Source organism: Rhineura floridana, chromosome 9, assembly GCF_030035675.1.
Source record: "Rhineura floridana isolate rRhiFlo1 chromosome 9, rRhiFlo1.hap2, whole genome shotgun sequence".
NCBI lineage: Eukaryota > Metazoa > Chordata > Lepidosauria > Squamata > Rhineuridae > Rhineura > Rhineura floridana.
This window is the reverse complement of record NC_084488.1, coordinates 26,411,765-26,432,112: the sequence shown is the minus strand read 5'-3', so window position 1 is coordinate 26,432,112 and position 20,348 is coordinate 26,411,765. Positions and strand designations below refer to the sequence as shown.

Here is a 20,348-nt window from a genome sequence, read left to right as displayed (position 1 = left end):
GAGAAGACGAGGATGAAACTTTTGAAAAGCAAATTGCCAATGTTTTGAGAAGGCATGATGTAGCAGTAATAGGGGACTTCAATTACCCCGATATCTGCTGGAGATAGCTTTCTCCTACAGAAAGTGGAGGAAGGAACTAGAGGGTCGGCTATCCTTGACTTGATTCTAACCAATAGAGATGATTTAATGGATGAAGTGGAAGTTACAGGAAATCTAGGGGAAAGTGACATGTTGTACTTGAGTTCTTGATTTTAAAGGAACCAGAAGCTGAGTGTAGCCATACACGTACCCTGGATTTCAGGAAAGCAAATTTTTAATAAACTCAGAACAATGATAAGTAAGGTTCCATGGCAAGTGACCCTAATGAGAAAAGAAGTCCAAGATGGATGGGAGTTTATTAAAAAAAAAAAAGGAAATTCTAAAGGCATAATTACAAACAATTCCATCAAGGAAAAAAGGTGGAAAACAGCAGAAGAAGCCAGTGTGGCTTTACAAAAAGCTTAGAGATGACCTGAAAACAAAAAAGGACACATACAAGAAGTGGAAGGAAGGCCACCACACAAAAGAAGAGTGCATACAAGTAGCACAGAATTGCAGGGATGGCCTCAGGAAGGCTGAAACAGAATGAGCTGAGGTTAGTTTGGAATGCTAAAAGCAACAAAAAATCTTTCTTCATAGTGAGGGTGGCAAAATGATAAGAGATGACAAAAGGCAGATGTGCTCAAATCCTACTTTGGCTCAGGCTTGAGGGCCTATGACCCTGACCCTCCTGGAAAATGTGGGCAGGATTGCAGCTTGAGATTGATAGATGAAGGAATACCTAATTACTTTGAACAAGTTCAAATCTGCAGGGCCTGTTGAGCTGCATCCTAGAGTATTGAAGGAACTGGATGAAGAACTCTTGGAACCACTGTCTTTTATCTTTGTGAAATCGTGGAGGATGGGTGAAGTGCCAGATGACTGATGGGCTCAAGTTGTCCTTATCTTCAAAAAGGGCAAAAAGAAGAAACCTGGGGACTACAGACCAGTCAGCCTGACATCAATCCCTGGGAAAATTCTGGAGCAGATTATAAAGTGGTCAGTCTGTAAGCATCTTGAAAAAACAAAGCAGTGATTACTAGAAGCCAACATGGATATGTCAAGAACAAATCCGGCCAGACTAATCTTATCTCATTTTTTGATCGAGTAATTTCCCTGAGAGGGAGTGAGACTGAGGGAATGCAGTGGACATAATGTATCTTGACTTAAGCAAAGCTTTTTGACAAAGTGCCCCATGGTATTCTGATTAGCAAGCTAACTACATGTGGGCTGAATGGAACAACTATCAGGTGGATCCACAGTCAGCTACAAAATCGTACTCAAAAGTACTTATCAATAGTTCCTTCTCAAACAGGGAGGTTACAAGTGGGGTGCTGCAGGGCTCGGTCCTGGGCCCAGTGCTCTTCAACATTTTTATGAATGACGGATGAGGAGGTGCAAGGAACTCTTACCAGATTTGCAGATGATACACAATTGGGTGGGATAGCTAATACCCTGGAAGACAGAAACAAAATTAAAAATGATCTTGATAGGCTGAAGCATTGGGCTGAAAATAACATAATGAAATTTAACAGGGATAACAGGTGTAAGTTCTACACCTAGGAAAAAGTAACCAAATGTACAGTTATAAGATGGGGAATACTTGTCTCAGCATGCAAGAAGGATCTTGGAATTGTTGTGGATTACAAGCTGAATGTGAACCAACAGTTCAATGTGCCTGCAAAAATGGCAAATACTATTTTAGGCTGCATTAACAGAAGTATAGTTTCCAAATTGCGTGAAGTACTAGTTCCCCTCTATTTAGCACTGGTTAGGCCTCATCTTGAGTACTGCCTTGTTCTGAATACTGCACTTTAAGAAGGATGCAGACAAACTAGAACAGATTCAGAGAAGGGCAACAAGGATGATCAGGGGTTTGGAAACAAAGCCCTCTGATGAGAGACTGAAAGAACTGGGCATGTTTAGCCTTGAGAAGATATGATAGCACTCTTCAAGTACTTGAAAGGTTGTCACACAGAGGAGGGCCAGGATCTCTTCTCAATTATCCCAGACTGCAGGACATGGAATAAAAGGCTCAAGTTACAGGAAGTCAGATTTCAACTGAACATCAGGAAAAACTTAACTGTTAAAGCAGTATGACAATGGAACTACTTGCCTAGGGAGGTGATGGGTTCTCCAACACTGGAGGCATTCAAGAGGCAGCTGAACAGCCACCAGTTGTTGGATTCCTGCATTGAGCAGGGGGTTGGACTCGATGGCCTTATAGACTCCTTCCAACTACTGTTCTATGATAGGTTGCTTAAGCACAGCTCTCACTAATAATTTGTGTAAATTAGGAGGCTGGCAAAATGCTACAACAGGAGGCTTGTTGATAGCTCTACCAAGATGTTCAGTGTTTGCTTAGGTAGCTCTCCCTGATTGCCATGTGATAGTTAGGAGATGGTGGATGGAAATCTACCACAAATAGAATATATTGTTCTTTCTTTTTTGAAAGCTCTTTATGATGAAGGAGGTTTTCTCTAGACAGGATGGAGGTTTGGTGGATGTTGCAATCAAATATGTGTGGAGGATATTGATTGTAACATCAAGTGAGCTTCCATCCTGGAAAACCTCCTTCATTATAATGAAGTTTCAAAAAGCAAAGAACAACGTATTCCAGTTGTGGTATATTCCATCCAACATCTTATTATCACCTAGCAATCAGGGAAATCTACCCATTGCCAGCAAACTCTGAACAACTTGCTAGAGCCATCAACAAGCTCCTGCTGCAGCATTTCACTAGCCTCCTAATTTATGTGAATTATTAGTGAGAGCTGTGCTTAAGCCCCCGTCAGCAATCCTGGATCTCTTTCTTGTCACTCCAGATGCTGTATTACCTGTGTGTACCTCATGGATACAACTACTTTCAAAAGCACAAGGATATGCAGAACATCTTACATCAAACTGAACATCACCTGCAGGTCCTGCAATATAAAAATACCATTGAATGCAAAAAACCAGGATGTCATATCCAGTACATAGGAAAAACTACAACTGACCTACACACGAGCTTCAGAAACCACAAATCGGCAATCTTGATTAAAAACTTGGAGCAACCAGCTGCAAAACTGAGGGCCACAGACTTGGACTTAACAGCTGTAGAGATGCCAACAGATCCAACAGCATTGACTAAGAGGGAGAATTCTGGATATGCTCCCTGGGCACATTGGCACCATCTGGCCTTAACTTGGAGGACAGTACAAACATTATTTAGCTTCTGCAAATGAAGCCCCTCTGAGCATTCCATCCTCAAAGCTCTATAACTGCTATCTTGATAATGGCATTTGTATGTTAACAGCTGATAAAGGCGGAAGCTAAAACGTTTTGTAAACAAAATAAAAACCTCTGTTTTGTTAATCACAACTGATGCTAATTTAGGCAATATGTTCCTCCACATCCAATCCCATTTCTTCACATGAATCCTTTGTTCCATGTCCTTTGTCCACTTTTTCATAAAGGTACAGTGTTAGTCCATCAGATTTAATAGTAGGGTTTAAAACTGATTTATAAGAAGTTTTGTTAGTAACAGACAGTAATTCTTGGCTCCTGGGAGAAAAGGAAGGATATAACTTTAATAAATAAATATTTCATGTTTACTTTTGTTCATCATTTAATTATATTTTCTACATTACAGTGCTTCTAGATTGAAAATATTGTAATTTTGGATGTCTTATATCCTCCATAACACCCAGCACTTCTTCATGTTTTGACCATTTACCAGACTTTCTACTTTATCTGAAATAATGTTGTCTCCATATTGATACATCACATGTCACACCTGAGTCTTATGATCTTTTATTGTTAATATATATTATATATTATTAATTATATATTATATTTGTGCACAATGATAATCCAGAATGTAGGCTTGATTTGATTTTTTAGCAAACATCCAAACTGAATCGATTATGGTCCTTTAAATACTCTTATATTCATAGTTTCTAAAAGGTGAAAGAAGCATTCATATTTTTCAAAACATGTTACTGGTCATTCTGATGCTTTTAGATAATTGCAGTAACATTCCAAGTTAATGAATCTGTAATCAAACAAAGCAGATTGCATTTATGTAATTCCATTGTATATATGTGTTTGTGGTACGATGGTGATCCACTGAATATCAGTCAAAGGGGTCTCCTAGCATTTACAGTGATATTTTCATTTTCTAAGGCTTGTTATTTTGTGGCAGTGCTGATGTTTTTAAATGTATCTTTGCTGTTTTAAATACTGCTCAAGTAACTACTTTGGTAGTAAGGCAGAATATAAATGTTTCATAATTATTTGTCATGTTCATGTAGAAAGTATAAAACAGAATAGAAGTAATGCATATTTTTGGTGGTGATTTTTTACAGGCAACAAGAGACACCTTAAGCCATCATTGCAGCACTCTTGGTGATGCTTTGAGGAAGGAAAATGATTTTGCTCTTATTATTGATGGTAAAACATTGAAGTACGCCTTGACATTTGGTGTAAGACAATATTTCCTGGATTTGGCTCTGTCATGTAAAGCTGTTATTTGTTGCAGGTAAAACTTTTTCTTCTTAAAAACAAAGTATTCATGCAATTTTAAGAAGTATACTTCTTCAAAAAAAAGAATTTTCTATTTCTAGATTCATTTATGGGTTTAACTAGGTTTTGGTTGAAAAAAATCATAAGTTCAAGTACAATATGGAAAAAAGACATAATTTTACAACCTGCGATACCTGTAAATATAGTTGGATGAAATGTTTGTTCTTTTATATTACATGAGATGTGATAAACAATATCCTAAGGTATAGAACTGGATGGAGCACAATGGGCTTTCCAAAGCCTTCCAATAAATTTGCAGAATGACCTGAGTCCATGCTGGTGTCAGACCACCATGTCTTAGGAACAAACTACTAGTCTGTCAGTTTTAGTATCTGTCATTTACATTTATCCTAATATAAACATTTGTGAAAGACGTTTTCCCTAATGCAATGCATTTTGCACCTTACTTTCAATAATACACACTTTTCCTTAATATATTCATTTTTGTACACATTTTTGCGTGGTGAACTGCATTGCGAAATTCAGAGAAGTGTGAATTTAGAAGGACAGCTATGTTTTGGCTCATTTATTGGTGCAGGAAGCGTGAATTAGTAGGGTTCACATTAAAATGTGAACTGAAACAAAAATTCCCCCCATCCCTACAAACTAGACATTATGATAATCACATAAATAAATTGGGTTTTGTTTAACAGATAGAATGGAATTGGGATCACAGCGAGGGCAGGGGTTACTCCTTTGCCCATGCTGTGGACCCAGTCAGAATTGGGCTCGCCTGTGGCTGCTGTCTACTAAATAAAAACCAGTCACACAACTGCTAGTAGGCATGGTAACTTGCAAAGATTGTAAATGTCACATATCATCTAGATAACCTGGTAAGAAGGAGTCGGTAGTCATGGTGACCCATTACCAATGATGTAAGAAAATATAGTTGTGAGATCCTAGAAATGAAATTTAGGTTGCTATATAGGAGGTTACAAGCCAGGACCTTCCAGGTAGCTTTCTGTAAAATGCTATGATATGACCCTCACGGACCATCTAAACAAGCACAACTGTGTAGTCTCAGTGTGGATAATATGGTGGTATCAGGAGGAGGGGTTTGGATTACACTGGGAAACATTTTGGGACATGCTAGGCCTGTACAAAAGGAACAGGCTGCATTTGAACAGAGATGGAACCAGACAGTTGGCACTTATCATGAAAAAGTTGGCAGAGCAGCTTTTAAAATGATTGGGATGGGGAGGCAAAGGGATCTGAGGAACATCTGATTGGAACAATTCATCCCCCAGGGATGAGGATGAAAATGTTTATGATTTTTCAAATGAGAGAGTGGTAGAACTAGGCACTGAGAGTGCAAGGGCATATTGTAACATTTCAGAGAGGCCAAAACACTGTAGGGTATCTCGAAGTGCCAAAGACATTTGGAGAGAAACATGGTGTATAGGTGTTTATATGTTAATGCTAGAAGCCTCTGAGCCAAGATGGACAAGCTAGAGTGTTTGGTCTTAGGGAGAACATAGTTATAGTGAGCATAACTGAGATCAGGTAAAAGAAAGAGGAAAAATGGGACACTGTAATCTCTAGATACAAGCCCTATAGGAAGGACAAGGAAAGGCACTCTAAATCAAAGCTCAAACAGGGTAGACTCCTCTACAGAATTAGTATAGATGGTGATGCCACAAAGAAATTTAGTACTGGGGACATACTATCATCCTCTTAACCAAAATACCCAAGGTGATTTTCAGATGGAGAATCCGATATCCAAAACAGAAAGTGCTGTAGTAAGTGACTTCAATTACCTTCACATAGGCTGGGCACATGTGTGCAATCATGACAAAGAAGTAATATTTCTAAATGCCCTAAAAGACTGTGCCCTAGAAAAGTTGGACATGAATCCGACTTGAGGGGAACAGCCCTCAATGTAATCTTAAGTGGTGCGCAGGACCTGGTGCAAAATGTAAGTGCTGTTGAAACGATTGGAACAGTTGGCCATAGTGCTATCAAATCCAACATTTATCTAAATGGACAATTGCCAGGAAAATCTAACATAGTTAATTTTGTCTTCAAAAGAGGAAATTTCCCAAAAATGAGGGAATTAGCAAAATGGTAGCAGAAAGGGAAAGTGAAGAGGGCCAACTCTTCAGAATGCTTGAGGTTGGTAAAAAAACATAATAAAGGTTTAGCTAGAATGTATACCACAAGTTAGGAAAGGTACCACATGGGCCAAGAGGTTGCCAGCATGATTAACAAGCAGGATCAAAACAACTATTAGAGAAAGAGTGGTTTCCATCAGAATATTGAAGAATTGTCCAAATGAAGAGAACGAAAAGGAACACAAACGTTGGCAAAAGAAATGCATACAGATAATAAGGGATGTAAAACAAAAACAAAAAAAATCTGAGGAGCACATCTCTAAAACTATTAAAGACCAAGAAATTATTCCAATACATTAGTAGCAGAGGCCAGCTAGGGAGGTGATTGGGCCGCTGATGGGCAGTGGGAATACGCTTTGCTCTAGCAAAGGAACACCTGGGAGCTCACTTTAAGCCTCTGATTGTTCCTTTGAAACCCTGCCCTTACTTATCACACTTGAAATCATGTATGGCATTAGTTGTAGGCTGTGTGAACGTAGCTTCCCAAAAATGACCTTGCAAGCCAAATGGGGAAGTCTTGACAGGCTGAATTTGGCCCATGGGCTGGAGGTTCCTGTAGCACAGCTTCTGCAGGGGACTTTTTTTTCTCACTAACCTTATAGAGTCCTTTGAGACTGTTAACAAGCATATAGAGGTGATGCAATTGACACTGTGTCCTTAGACTTCCAAAAAACCTTTGATAAAATATCTCACCAAAGACTCCTAAGTAAGCTTACCAGTTATGGAATAAGAGGAGAGGTTTTCTTAATGGATTAGTAACAGGTGAAGGAACAGTAAGTAGAGAATAGGAATAAATGGATAGTTTTCCCAATGGAGGTATGTAGAAAGTAGAGTCCCCCAAGCATCCATATTGGTACCTGTGCTTTTAATTTGTTCATTAATGATATGTTAGGGGTGAGCAGTGAGGCAGCCAAGTTTGTTGAGGATACCAAATTGTTCAGGGTAATAAAGAAAAAGGTTTTTTAAGGAGGTCCTAAAGGATCTCTCCAAATTGGGTGAATTGGCAGTAAGATGTCAAATGCAATTCAATGTAAAGTGATGCACACTGGGGCAAAACATATATCTTAATTTCACATGTACACTCTTGGGGTCTGAACTGGCAATGTTCAACCAGGAATGAGACCATGGGGTTGTAGTGGATAGCTCGCTGAAGATGTCACAGTGTGTGACCACTGTAAAAAAAGGCAATTCCTTGCTAGGAATCATAGAATCATAGAATAGTGGAGTTGGCAGGGGCCAATAAGGCCATCGAGTCCAACCTCTTGCTCGGTGCAGGAATCCAACGATGGGTGGCTGTCCAGATGCCTTCAGTCTTCCCTCAGAGGGCTTTGTTTTCAGTCCCCTGATCATCCTTGTTACCCTTCTCTGAATCTGTTCCAGTTTGTCTGCATCTTTCTTAAAGTACGGTGTCCAGAACTGGACAGTACTCTAGATGAGGCCCAACCAGTGCTGAATAGAGGGGAACTAGTACTTCACACAGTTTGGAAATTATACTTCTATTAATGCAGCTAAAATAGCATTTGCCTTTTTTGCAATCACATTGCACTGTTGGCTTATATTCAGCTGGTAGTCAACAACAGTTCCAAGATCCTTCTCACATGTAGTATTGCTGAGCCAAGTAGCCCCCCATCTTATAACAGTGCACTTGGTTTCTTTTTCCTAGGTGTAGAACCTTGCACTTAACCTTAAATTTCATTCTGTTTTCAGCCCAATGCTTCAGCCTCTCAATATCTCTTTGAATTCTGTTTTTGTTCCCCAGGGTATTAGCTATCTCACCCAATTTTATATCATCTGCAGATCTTATAAGCATTCCCTGCACCTCCTCATCCAAGTCATTCATAAAATGTTGAAGAGCACTGGGCCCAGGACCGAGCCCTGCAGCACCTCACTTGTTACCTCCCCCCCCCAGTTTGAGAAGGAACCATTGATAAACACTCTTTAAGTACAATTCTGTAGCCAACTGTTGGCCCATCTAATTGTTTTTTTATCCAGCCCACCTTTAGCTAGCTTGCTAATGAGAATATCATGGGGCACTTTGTCAAAAGCTTTGCTGAAGTCAAGATATATTATATCCACAGTATTCCCACAGTCTACCAGGGAGATTATCCGATCAAAAAATGAGATAAGATTTGTTCTTGGCAGTATTTGTTTTCAACAAATCCATGTTGGCTTTAGTAATCACTGCATTGTTTTCAAGGTGCTTACAGACTAACCGCTTTATAATCTGCTCCAGAATTTTCCCAGGGATTGATGTCAGACTGACTGGTCTAGTTCCCAGTGTGGGAGAAAAACAAAGCTTCATGTTGTGTTTAGATCAGATCCGTTAGAGGCACCTTTATTTTTATGCAAGTTCAGACAGCTGTTTGGAGAGAAATTAGACAAACATGGAGACCCCATGAAATTCCAAAGCTCTCTTTCCCTTAATTTTTACAACACATATTTATACCATTCCCCAAACACATGTAACCAAATTACAGTATGTCATCATTTTAGCATGTCAACTTGACATGTATTTACTATCCTTCACAGAGTAGAGAAAATTAAACAATTAGGGCAAACATTTAGCAGTTTAAAGTCTAAGGGTTACATACACACAGCTTGCAAATGTTTTCCAAACCTGTTTGCTCTTCTCTTGTTGCACTTCTTGCGTTACAGCGTCAGCGTTTTTCTCAGAACATCTTTTTGGCTTCTCTCTTAGTACATTAAACAAGAAACATTCTACCCGTCATTCTTTGCATTCACAATTCTGGACCAAAGCTAGGAAATCTGAATCAAAGTTAAGGCCTTGCTTTTGTTACTTCCACACCAGGTTCCTTCTTTCTGCCCTTTTTGAAGATTAACCCTCCTCTAGTCATCCGGCACTTCACCCATGTTCCACAATTCACGAAGACAGTAGACAGTGGTTCAGCCAGTTCCTTCAATACTCTAGGATGCCGTTCATCAGGCCCTGGAGATTTGAACTTGTTCAAAGTGATTAGGTATTTCTTGACCGTTTGTCAATCTCAAGCTGCAATCCTGCTCCTTCAGCTTCTGTTTGCCAGGAGGGTCATAGGCCGTCTTTTGGGAGAAGACTAAGCCAAGGTAGGAATTGAGCACATCTGCCTTTTCTTTGTCATCTGTTATCATTTTGCCATCCTCATTGAGTAGCTGTACCACCATTTCTTTTCCCCATCTTTTACTATGAATGTACCTGAAGAAAGCTTTTTGTTGCTTTTAGCATCCCTCGCTAACCTCAGTTCATTCTCCGCTTTAGCCTTCCTGATGTCATCCCTGCAATCCCATGCTACCTGTCTGTACTCTTATTTTTTGTGTCATGGCCTTCCTTCCACTTCCTGTATGTGTCCGTTTTTGTTTTCAGGTCATCTTAAGCTTTTTGTGAAGCCACATTGGTGTCTTCTGCTGTCTTCATTAGGAAAGGGATTGAGAACAAAACTGCCAATAACATAACGCTGTTATACAAATCTATGGTGAGACGACATTTGGGATATTAAAAAAGATACTGTGGAGCTAGAAAAGATTCAGAGAGGGGCAACCAAAATTATTAAAAAGTTGGAACAACTCCCCTACAAGGAAAGGTTACAACATTTGAGGATTTTAAGTTTTCAAAAATGTCAAGGAAAGGAGGATATGGTAAGAGGTGTATAAAGTTGTATAAGGTTTTACATGGTGTTAAGAAAGAGGACAAAGAGTTTCTCCCTCTCTCATGATACTAGAACCCAGTGCCATCCAGTGATGCTATATGTTGAAAGATTCAGGACAGATAAAAAAAATACTTCACACAGTGCATAAACAATGGAATTCGCTCCCACAAGAGGTAGTGATGGCCACCAACTTGGATGGCTTTAAAAGAGGATGAGACAAATTCATGGAGGATAAGGCTCTCAGTGGGTACAGGCCATGATGGAGAAAATGTTTCACCTCCTGTCAGAGACAGTATGTCTCTGCATACCAGTTGCAGGAAATCATTATTGAAGAGAGTGCTATTGCACTCAGATCCAGCGTATGGGCTTCTCATAAGCATGTGGTTGCCCACCATGGGAACAGAATGCTGGACTAGATGGGTCTTTGGCCTGACGTAGCAGGGCTCATCTTATGTTACTATCTAGTGATGCATGCTGGGAAGGGAAGTCCTAGAAAAGCTCAATTTTAGCTATATGGCTAGATTTGACAGCTTCCCTCAAATATTATACAATTATGAACCTTACCAAACAGATTCTGGATCGAAATACTTTAACATAAGTGACTTCAACTGCATTGTTTTGCAGTGTGTGTGTTGAAGTGCATTTACTGCCATAGTAATATTGTTTTGTTAGCTAAAAATGCATTATTGAGTGAAAAAAATGCCTCTAAAATTCCATTGACTTTCAGAAAGGAAGATGAATATACAGTTGCACAAAGTTTTCCTGCATATTCACAAATTTTTATTTTACAGTATAATACTAACCATCCCTACTCAGAAGTAAGCCCAATTAAATTCAGTTGGGTTTACCCCAGGTGAGTGGGGTTGAGATTGCCGGCAACAGCCCTCTGCCATGGGAGAGATGTGGCTCCACCAGGAGCCTGCAAGCACTGCCAAGGGTCTGCCAGGGATGGTCAGCCTGGCAAATGGAGGGCTGGTGGAAGCCCCAAAAATGGGGCATTCCAGAGGCATGGCAGGGATAGAGCTGTGTGGGGGGGACTTATGCGAGATCCTTCTTGCTTTCAGAACCCTCCCCCGGGTCCCAATCCCCCTGCAACCTTTGGCCAGCAGAGTAAAAAAGATTTTAAAATTTCCATACAGGTCTACAGGGAGTGCTTACTCCTCAGGAGGCCTGTTTGCCGGAGGCAGCACTTCTCGGCTTCCCAACAGTTGAATTGCTCTATAAGTGTTATCTCCTACCATATTGAGATACTTCTCTAATAGCACAGAGTAGACTATCTTTTTCTTCATTGCACAGGACATTGTGCACACAAAGTGGAGAACTGTGGTACATTTTAATAATCTACATCTGAAGTCCCTACACCTCAGGCAAAATTGTTACCAAAGAAATTGAGTAAAGAGGAATCAACTCAAGTTAACATGCAAATAAATGCTGCACATGTACGTTCTACAAGTTTTTAAAGGGTGTTCTGGCAGTAGCTTGCAGTGCAGTCTGAAAATCTTGATATTACAGAAAGACGTGCACACATAACCACATGCGTGCACATTTCATTTCTCACATGGGGAGGGGAAAGTTTATGTGTGATTCCTGTTTTCTGGCTTCTATACTTCCATCTTGTCTAGTAGTAGGATTTCAGAAGTCGGGGGTTAGAGGCAGAGCCTTCAATTGCAATTGTTATTTTCTTTGTCGCCTTACTTTTAGAAAAACAAATAGCATAATTGTATTCTCAAAATAGTTTTCTTCTTTTATAGGGTTTCACCTCTTCAGAAATCTGAAGTTGTAGAAATGGTTAAAAAACAGGTAAAAGTAGTAACGCTGGCAATTGGTGATGGAGCAAATGATGTTAGCATGATACAAACAGCACATGTTGGTGTTGGTATTAGTGGCAATGAAGGGCTTCAAGCAGCTAATTCTTCAGATTATTCAATAGCTCAGGTAAATCCTTCCACTGATAAAGAATATAAAAAGACTGTTCTTTTAACTGATAAATAGTAGAATACTGAATACATATGTCTAAGTTTTTTCCATTATCATTTATAGTTCAAGTACTTGAAGAACTTACTCTTGGTCCATGGTGCCTGGAATTACAGCAGAATTGCTAAATGCATCCTATACTGCTTCTACAAGAATATCGTACTTTATATTATTGAGGTAATAATGGCATAATATGCCAGAATAAATCTTTCAAAATGCTCATTTAAACTGAAGTAGTTTGTAAACCTTTTAAAAATAATCTCTGAAGTGTAAAATTCTTCCGTATATGCTTTTGTGCCTTTTACAGAGTTCACCAACACAGTGCCTGCGGGCACCAATATATCCAACAGTAGCTTCCTATTGTTATGCCTAGCTAGCTGTAGTGCCCATGAAAGGTCTCAGTTAATATCCCTTCAAAAATCCACAATGCATTAGTTCCTGTTTGTGCTGGCTTGGCCTCTCTTACACTGACTTGGCCTCTTCTCCCCAAAAAGAAGCCATTTCATGTTATGCCATACCTCAAAGCAGCCATTTTGTGATTAGCCATTTCCATTTACCCACGGTACTTTCTCACAATTCCAAAGTGCTGACTGGCACCTCAAACATACTATTTTCCATTTTGTAAGACCAGTTCAAAGTAGAAATATTAATTACTGGTCACTAGTATGAAAATTGCACAAATTTTTACAGATTAGCTTTATTAGTTATTATGTTTAATGGACATAAAAATAAGAAAAACAAAGAAAAATAAATATATACACAATGCTTCCTCTTCTAATAAAAGCGAACTACTTCAGCAGGAAATCAGTTAATTTTATTTACTATATTTTTATCCCACCTTTTCTTACACTTACTGTCCCCAAACGCAGCTCACATCAATAAAAAGAGAGAGAGAGAAACAGATCCTACTATCAGGCTTACAAACTGAAAAGACAAGCAAAACACACAAGGGAAGGGGAATAGAGGGAAAAGGTAAAGGAGGAAGATCAGTTCATCAAATATAGAATAAAGTGGTGATCTAAAAGCATGTATATTCAGTACAAGCAGGGTGATGTTCTTACTTGAACAACCATTGGTAGCCCTTGTTGCTTTGCCAGCAGGTGGGGCCAGATTGTCCTTTCCCCTTGCTTCCACAGCCCCAGGGCAACTGGTAATTGGCACAGAGTGTTCCTCCTTGCAGGGAGAGAGGAAGCAAGATCCTGCAACTGCTTCCTCACTGGCTAGTGGATAGGGCCAGGTTAGTCTCCACCTTGCCATAATGTTCTTCTTGGGAGGCTTGGGGGCCAGTTTGCATGGTCCCCCTGATCAATGTCAGATGCCAGAAATGTGCTGCCCTTCTGCCTTGCAGCTTCAGGACAATAAAAGACAATCTTTCTTGAAATACTTAACTATACCTACTATTCAAACAGGTCAAAAACCAGTCCCAACTGTTTATAAATACATCCTTTTTTCCTTGCCTTCCCTTAAAACAGATCATATGAGCAAAGGTCACTATCAGTATCATATCTGATGTTTTCCTTAACCCAGGGATCACCCTTATGCATTTTTTGGATTTCTTTTTTAAAAAAAAAAGGATTTTGAGGGAAGGAAAATGTCAGGCACTTCCTTCACCTATGGAGGGACGTTTCTGAATGTGTGTTTGGGGGGGGAGGTGCTCAAGTATGCTGTGTGTGTGATTGAGAGAGATGCACTTGAGCAGGGATGAAAGTTGTATGTGTGGTCTTTGGGTGTGAGAAAGAGAAGGAGGGAGGAGAAGTATGTAGGCATTTATGTGTGGTCTGTGAGAAGGAGAGAGATGTGTATAGTAAGTGCATGTGTGGTATGTATGTGTGTAATTTGTGAGAGTGCGGAAGAGATGCACTTGGGCAGAGAAAGAGCTGTGTTGTTTATATGTTAAGTGTATAAGTGTGTGTGAGAAAGATACATATGTGTCTCTAGTCTGTATGTGTGGTATGCATGTCCTGTATATGAGAGGGAGTGACTGTAGTATGGCCACTATTGTATATCTTTCCTGGTCCTGGGGACTGTACTCTGTTTTGTGTTATACCATGCCCTTCATGGCAGTCATTTTGTGATTGGCATCACAGCATTTTCTCAAAATTTGAAATATGCCAGCTGGTCCACAATGATTGGTGACCCCTGCCTTAACCAGTCTTCAATACATATACATATGTCTGGACAAATGGTAAAGAGAGCTTAGAACAATTTAAAAATTACATCAACTCTATCCATCTACCTTTTAAGTTTACATTTAATAGTACAAATGATCCACACATCCCTTTTCTTGATGTCCTTCTCACTGTTGAAAACAACAAAATAGCCACAGATCTCTGCAGCAAACTCACTGATGCCCATACCTATCTAAACTGGAAATCCTGCTGTCCTAAGCATATACAGTAAAGAAAAACACTCTGTATAGCTTAGCTCTGAGAATCAAACATATTTGCAACAATGAAGATAAATACCAGAGAAGGATCAGTGAGCTTAAATTACAGCTTCTTCTGAGAGGATATCTTCCAATTATTATCAACTGCAACATCCACCGAGCCTCCATTCTGTCCAGAGAAAGCTTCCTCCATCATAATGAGGTTTCAAAGAACAATGGATTCCATTTCTGGTAGATTTCCATCCAGCATCTCCTAACTATCACCTAGCAATCCGGGAGAGCCGTCCATTGCTAGCGAACTCTGAACATCTTGCTAGAGCCATCTACAAGCCTCCTGTTGTAGCATTTCACCAGCCTCCTAATTTACACAGACTATTAGTGAGAGCTGTGCTTAAGCCACCTATCAGTAATCCTGGGTCTCATCCTTGTCACTCCAAACGCAGTATCACCTGTACGTACCTTATGGAGACAGCTACTTTTAAAAGCACTAGGATGGGCAGAACATACTACATCAAACAGAACATCACCTGCAGGTCCTGCAATATAATATTGTCATTGAATGCAAAAAACCAGGATGTCATATCCAATACACAGGGAAAAGTGACCTACACACACGCTACAGAAACCACAAATCTGCAATCTTTACAAAAAAAGTGGAGCAACCAGTTGCAAAACGTTTTAGCACTGAGAGCTACAGCCTGTTGGAGTTTGCTATAACAACTATAGAGATGCCAACAGATCCAGCAACACTGACTAAGAGGGAGAACTTTTGGATATACTCTCTGGACACATTGGCACCACATGGCCTCAACCTGGAGGACAGTACCACCACTACTTAGCTTCTGCAAATGAAGCCCCTCTGAGCATTCCATCCTCAAAGCTCTATAACTGCAACATAATATACAACATTTGTATATTAGCAGCTGATGAAGGCAGGAGGTGAAACGTTTTGGTAGTACAATAAAAACCTCTGTTTTGTTAATCACAATTATATATATATATATTTCATGTTCTACTTAGAAGCAATTACAGAGCCTACTGTGATTAACATATTGATCACCAGTGTGAACTGACTCAATTGAAAAGCATTGTGTTTGGGGTGATATGAAAGTTCTGGCTGTAATAAATAATTACTTCATATTGCAGTCACAATGATGGACATATATGTATGAACCAGGCGAAGAAAACACTGTTCTGTATTTACTCTTAATTTAACTGTATGCCTATTAATCATATATGTCAATAGACTTGTCTGCTTAACAGTAATTAATAGAAATATTTTCTGAATTAGAAGCAGGAAGTGGAACCACCATGTCATGCAATTGTTAATAGCAGCAATTACTAAAAATGCACTGCAACAGAAATGTTAGAAATTTTGTGTCACATACCTATCATTTAAGGAGGTCAGTTGTCAACTTTTTCCTAATGATCAAATTTCATCCTCATTTCCATTATTTATTATCAAGGGATATTTAACAAGTTAGTAAATGTCTGAAAAAGCATTATGGCATTTCTGACATTTACAAATAAATCTCAAAACCAACCTAGTGTGTTTGGCTTACAATCAAGCTTTAACCTCATTTCAAAGTTGCTCATTTGGGTCACTTGCTGAAGTCTTGATAGTGTTTGAAGTGGACTGGCAATTTTCTCTGGGTGGCATGATATCAGGTGGGTTGTAGTGCCGCTTAGCATCCGAAGGCAGGAATGTACAGAAGCTCTTCCAGTCCTCACTGTACTCCATTCTTGCATTTATCTGAGGCACATTATTGTGCATCTTATTTTATTGGCTCCTTTCCCCCTACTCTTTTTCTTCTCTATTTTCTTCTCTGGTCTCTCTCCATTTTCACCTTTTCCTCCCACGTCTCTGATAAGTGAGTGTATATATAGTTTCTGGTGTGCTACCCACTGTCTGGACAATTGGTTTGGACCCTGCCTACATCACACACACCCATCTGTGTGTATGTGTCATGACTCTTGAGACTCCTCTGCACCCCTAATTTCCTGCTGCTTCTTTTTCTTTGCTGTATCCACTGTGCCCCCCACCTCTGTGCGTGTGTTGATATCCTGCCACCGCGTACCGTACTATGTGCATGTGAAATATTGGAGATTTCAGTATGGTATCTTCAACAAGTTGCCATGACCTTTCCAAACAGCCTTGTGCAGTAGAACACCATGACTTACCTCAGTCAGTTCCTACTGCTGCTGCTATCTCTGCCTCTGTGACATTTGGGAAACACAGCCACTGTAAAGCGCCCAAAGCTGTCCAAGCACAAGCATGTGGTCTCCAAATCAACCAAGTCAAGCAAGTCACAGACTGGTGCCAGGCAGGCAAGTTACATGGGTATCCCCACAACCCGTGGTGGTGCACCTTCTATTGATCTCAAGGTAGAGGAGGAGCTGCTCTCTGAGGAAGATATCTTGTTTTGTTCCTTGGATGAGGACTTGTCACTTCACCAAGAGACTGTCATTCATCAGGGTAGAACATCTAATGGGGCCCACCAAAGTAGAGATCGATTGGCTCAATAGAACTTCAGTTGAGAAATCAGAATGGATTATTCATCCCCCAAAATTTCAATAACTACTTCACCGCTTTGTGCAGCTAGCAATGACCTGTTTGCAACTCCAAACAAGGCCTAATTTATGGCAAGACATCATTTTATAAGTACCATAGGCACAAAAGCTTTCAAGACACTGCAGCCATCTAGTCTGCTGTATGCCTTCTGGCTAGTACCACTGCTCCCTTTAATTTGTTGAAGCATCTGGAAGTGGAAAGTTCCCAACCAGAGGGATCTCCTAGCTCAAGGTCAGTATTCCATCTACAGCCAGAGACGTTGTAGCTGACAGCTTGAAGGTCAAGCAGCAGTTGCTAAAACACCTAGACTCCTTCAGAAGAGTTCCTGCCACCCTGCTTTCTCTAGGATGTGGTCTACAAATTAATTATAGTATATGGTAACACCAATCAGACATATTTCATGTGGTATATGGTTGTTAAAAAGGGCAGGGCCAGTTCAGGCTTCTGGAGGCCTTCTGGCCAGTGTGCCCCTTACCACCACCAATGCCATGTCTGCTCACCGCCTCCTGCCACCCATCTTCATTGCTGCAGGGGCCTGCCGGTGCTGCTACCATCTCCTCCTCAGTGCTTGTGCATCCCTTCAGATGCTAGGGGCTCTGAGTGCTCCGCTGTGAGCCCTTCCACACCCACCACCACTAGAAGCATGTCAGGCTTCCATGGTGTTGTAAACTTCATCTCACGGACACCTTAACTGTGTGTCGGTGAGGCAAGGTTTCCCGCACTATGGAGGCTTTTTCCAAGGGGGCAAGGCCTGATGTGCTTCTGGTGGCAGAAGAATGTCTCACAGCAGAGCACCTGGAGCTTCCAGTCACTGAAGGGATGGGCATGCACTGAGGAGGAGGTAGCTGCACTGACAGCCCCCTGAAGCAACGAAGATGGGAGGAGATGACCAGGCCCAGTGTGAGCTCCTGGGCCCTTGGGCCAGTGCCTGACCTGGCCACCCACTGGCATCAGGCATGAAAAAGGGGTTAAAATATGTAGGATATTAAGGATTTCCTGCAAGCACACTTAAACACAGGACTGAGGGCTAAAACATGCTTTCACATTGTACTTTATTCCATTATTCTGACAATTTCTTATCTGGTAATTTGCACATTATACTTGATCTTTCGCATGACATACAAGCTAGTTCTTGAATTCTAGTGGAATATAGTGCAAATTTTCATGATAAATGATACCAGAATTAATCCGTTTGCAAGCTTGGGAACCCAGAAAATCCCGGGGGGTTTTCACTAGCTGCAGCTTCTCACATGACAGGCATCTCAGCATGCAGTGCATTCTCACCCTTTAGGTGTGCATTTTAAAAAAATCCCTGATGAAAACTACCAGTACAGTAGGGCCCCGCTTTATGGCGTTCCGCTGATGCGGCAGCTTTCAATTAGTGGAAATTCCCTGTTTTAAAGCCAATTTTGTGGTTTTGCAGCATTTTGTGGCATTTTCACGCGATGTGACCCATTATAGTCAATGGGTTCTGCTTTACAGCGATTTCCACTTTACTGCAGGGGCCTGGTCCCTATCCCGCCGTATAAGTGGGGCCCTACTGTATTCCAACATAAGTGCAGGTAGCAAAAGCATTTCCCACACACTCCCCTGTGTCTATACAACTAATATATATATATATATATATATATATATATATATATATATATATATGTCAGATGCTAAAGGGAGAGGGATTTATGGTGACAGGACGAGATCTTAGACTTCCTACACAGTGAGGAACTATAGTGTGCATGTGTATAACAGATGAGGGACTAAAACAAGACGTTGCAGCCGTGTGAAAGACATTTGCGTGAAATGCTGGTATATCGGCTGAAAAAGCTGCTGTTCCTTAATGCAACAGGTACTGCAGTGTGAAAGGAATTTTAGAAATCAGAACAGAAGTGCTACCATCTTAATCTGTTAAACTAACACAATAAGTCCCATGTCTGAAAGCAGCCTTGGAGGGAAGGAGTCTATTTCTAGTCAACCCCGTGTTCATAGCTTCTTAAAAGATGTGCTTATTTTGAATCCACCTGTAGCGCACAGATATCTAACAGGAATTTTGACATGGACAACTGTCTTGATGGGATCCCCACTTTGAGCCCATGAGAAGGAGCTTGCTTAAAGCTTTCGCTTTAAGCAAAATTAAAACAGGTTGCAAGATATGTTGTTCTTTTACCCAAAGCCAGATTCTCAACAGGATAATAATGCCACAAATTGTATATATGGGAGACTATCCATTTCAGTTTAAATAGGACAGCAAGTGTTAAGATATCTAAGGCCTGATTTGTGTCCTTTCATGACAATACTGCCAGAGGCGGAGCGCCCCCCCCACACACACACACATGAGTTACAGCCTTTTTTCCAGGAAAATGAGACATAACTGGCCTCCAGGTATCCAGGCTCAAAAGCCCACTTTACAAATAAGGCTTGCTCTATAAAGAGAATTGCTAGACAATTAAATACAGAAATTGTCTCCTTCCTTTAGCCTTTTATTATAAAATATATATTTTGTTTTATATTATTAAAACAGGATAGATTTTAAAAATTAAAAGTAAGGACCAATAAAAAAGACAATATGGTTCATTTCCCTCGTCTGTTTAAGTCCCACATCTTAATCTTAAAGCAGGCAAATCCACTGAGCACTAACACACATATGTGCGATTCATACTCTATTATGTTTTTAAACACTTCTCCCTCTCCCCTAGCTAGCAGAAAGACCTTGGGTTTACTTGGTTACAATATTAGTAAGGAACTCAAGCATGTCAACAAAGCCAGGCTGAGCTGGTAGTTTTCCAAAATAGCACTAGACTTGATATTCTGTAAACATTCCTGTGAGACTCACTCTGGTCACTAGTTCATAAAGAGACACTGAAATAGCATCCCTCTGGCTCTCCTTGAAGACCTCAGTTCTCTGTTAAATGGCTAAATACAAGGTGGATACTCTGGGCCTTTCTGGGATCTGTCACAATAGCTTGGTAAAATCTCCAAGTCTAACATTGTTTGAGAACTGTGTTGTGGCCTATAAGAACTTGAGG

The 20,348-nt window shown here is 40.4% G+C and overlaps 1 protein-coding gene across 4 annotated transcripts in view; it reads left to right on the top strand.

Moving 5' to 3' along the window:
- Positions 1–20,348, top strand: part of ATP8A1 (ATPase phospholipid transporting 8A1) — a 191,980-nt gene that overhangs the window by 122,349 nt on the left and 49,283 nt on the right. For 3 of the 4 annotated variants that reach the window (XM_061584305.1, XM_061584304.1, XM_061584307.1), the window contains 3 exons: positions 4,428–4,600; positions 12,148–12,331; positions 12,437–12,547. In XM_061584305.1, coding sequence (XP_061440289.1) covers positions 4,428–4,600; positions 12,148–12,331; positions 12,437–12,547 — 468 coding nt within the window. The remainder of the gene's footprint in view (positions 1–4,427; positions 4,601–12,147; positions 12,332–12,436; positions 12,548–20,348) is intronic. The other variant, XM_061584306.1, reaches the window with a different exon arrangement.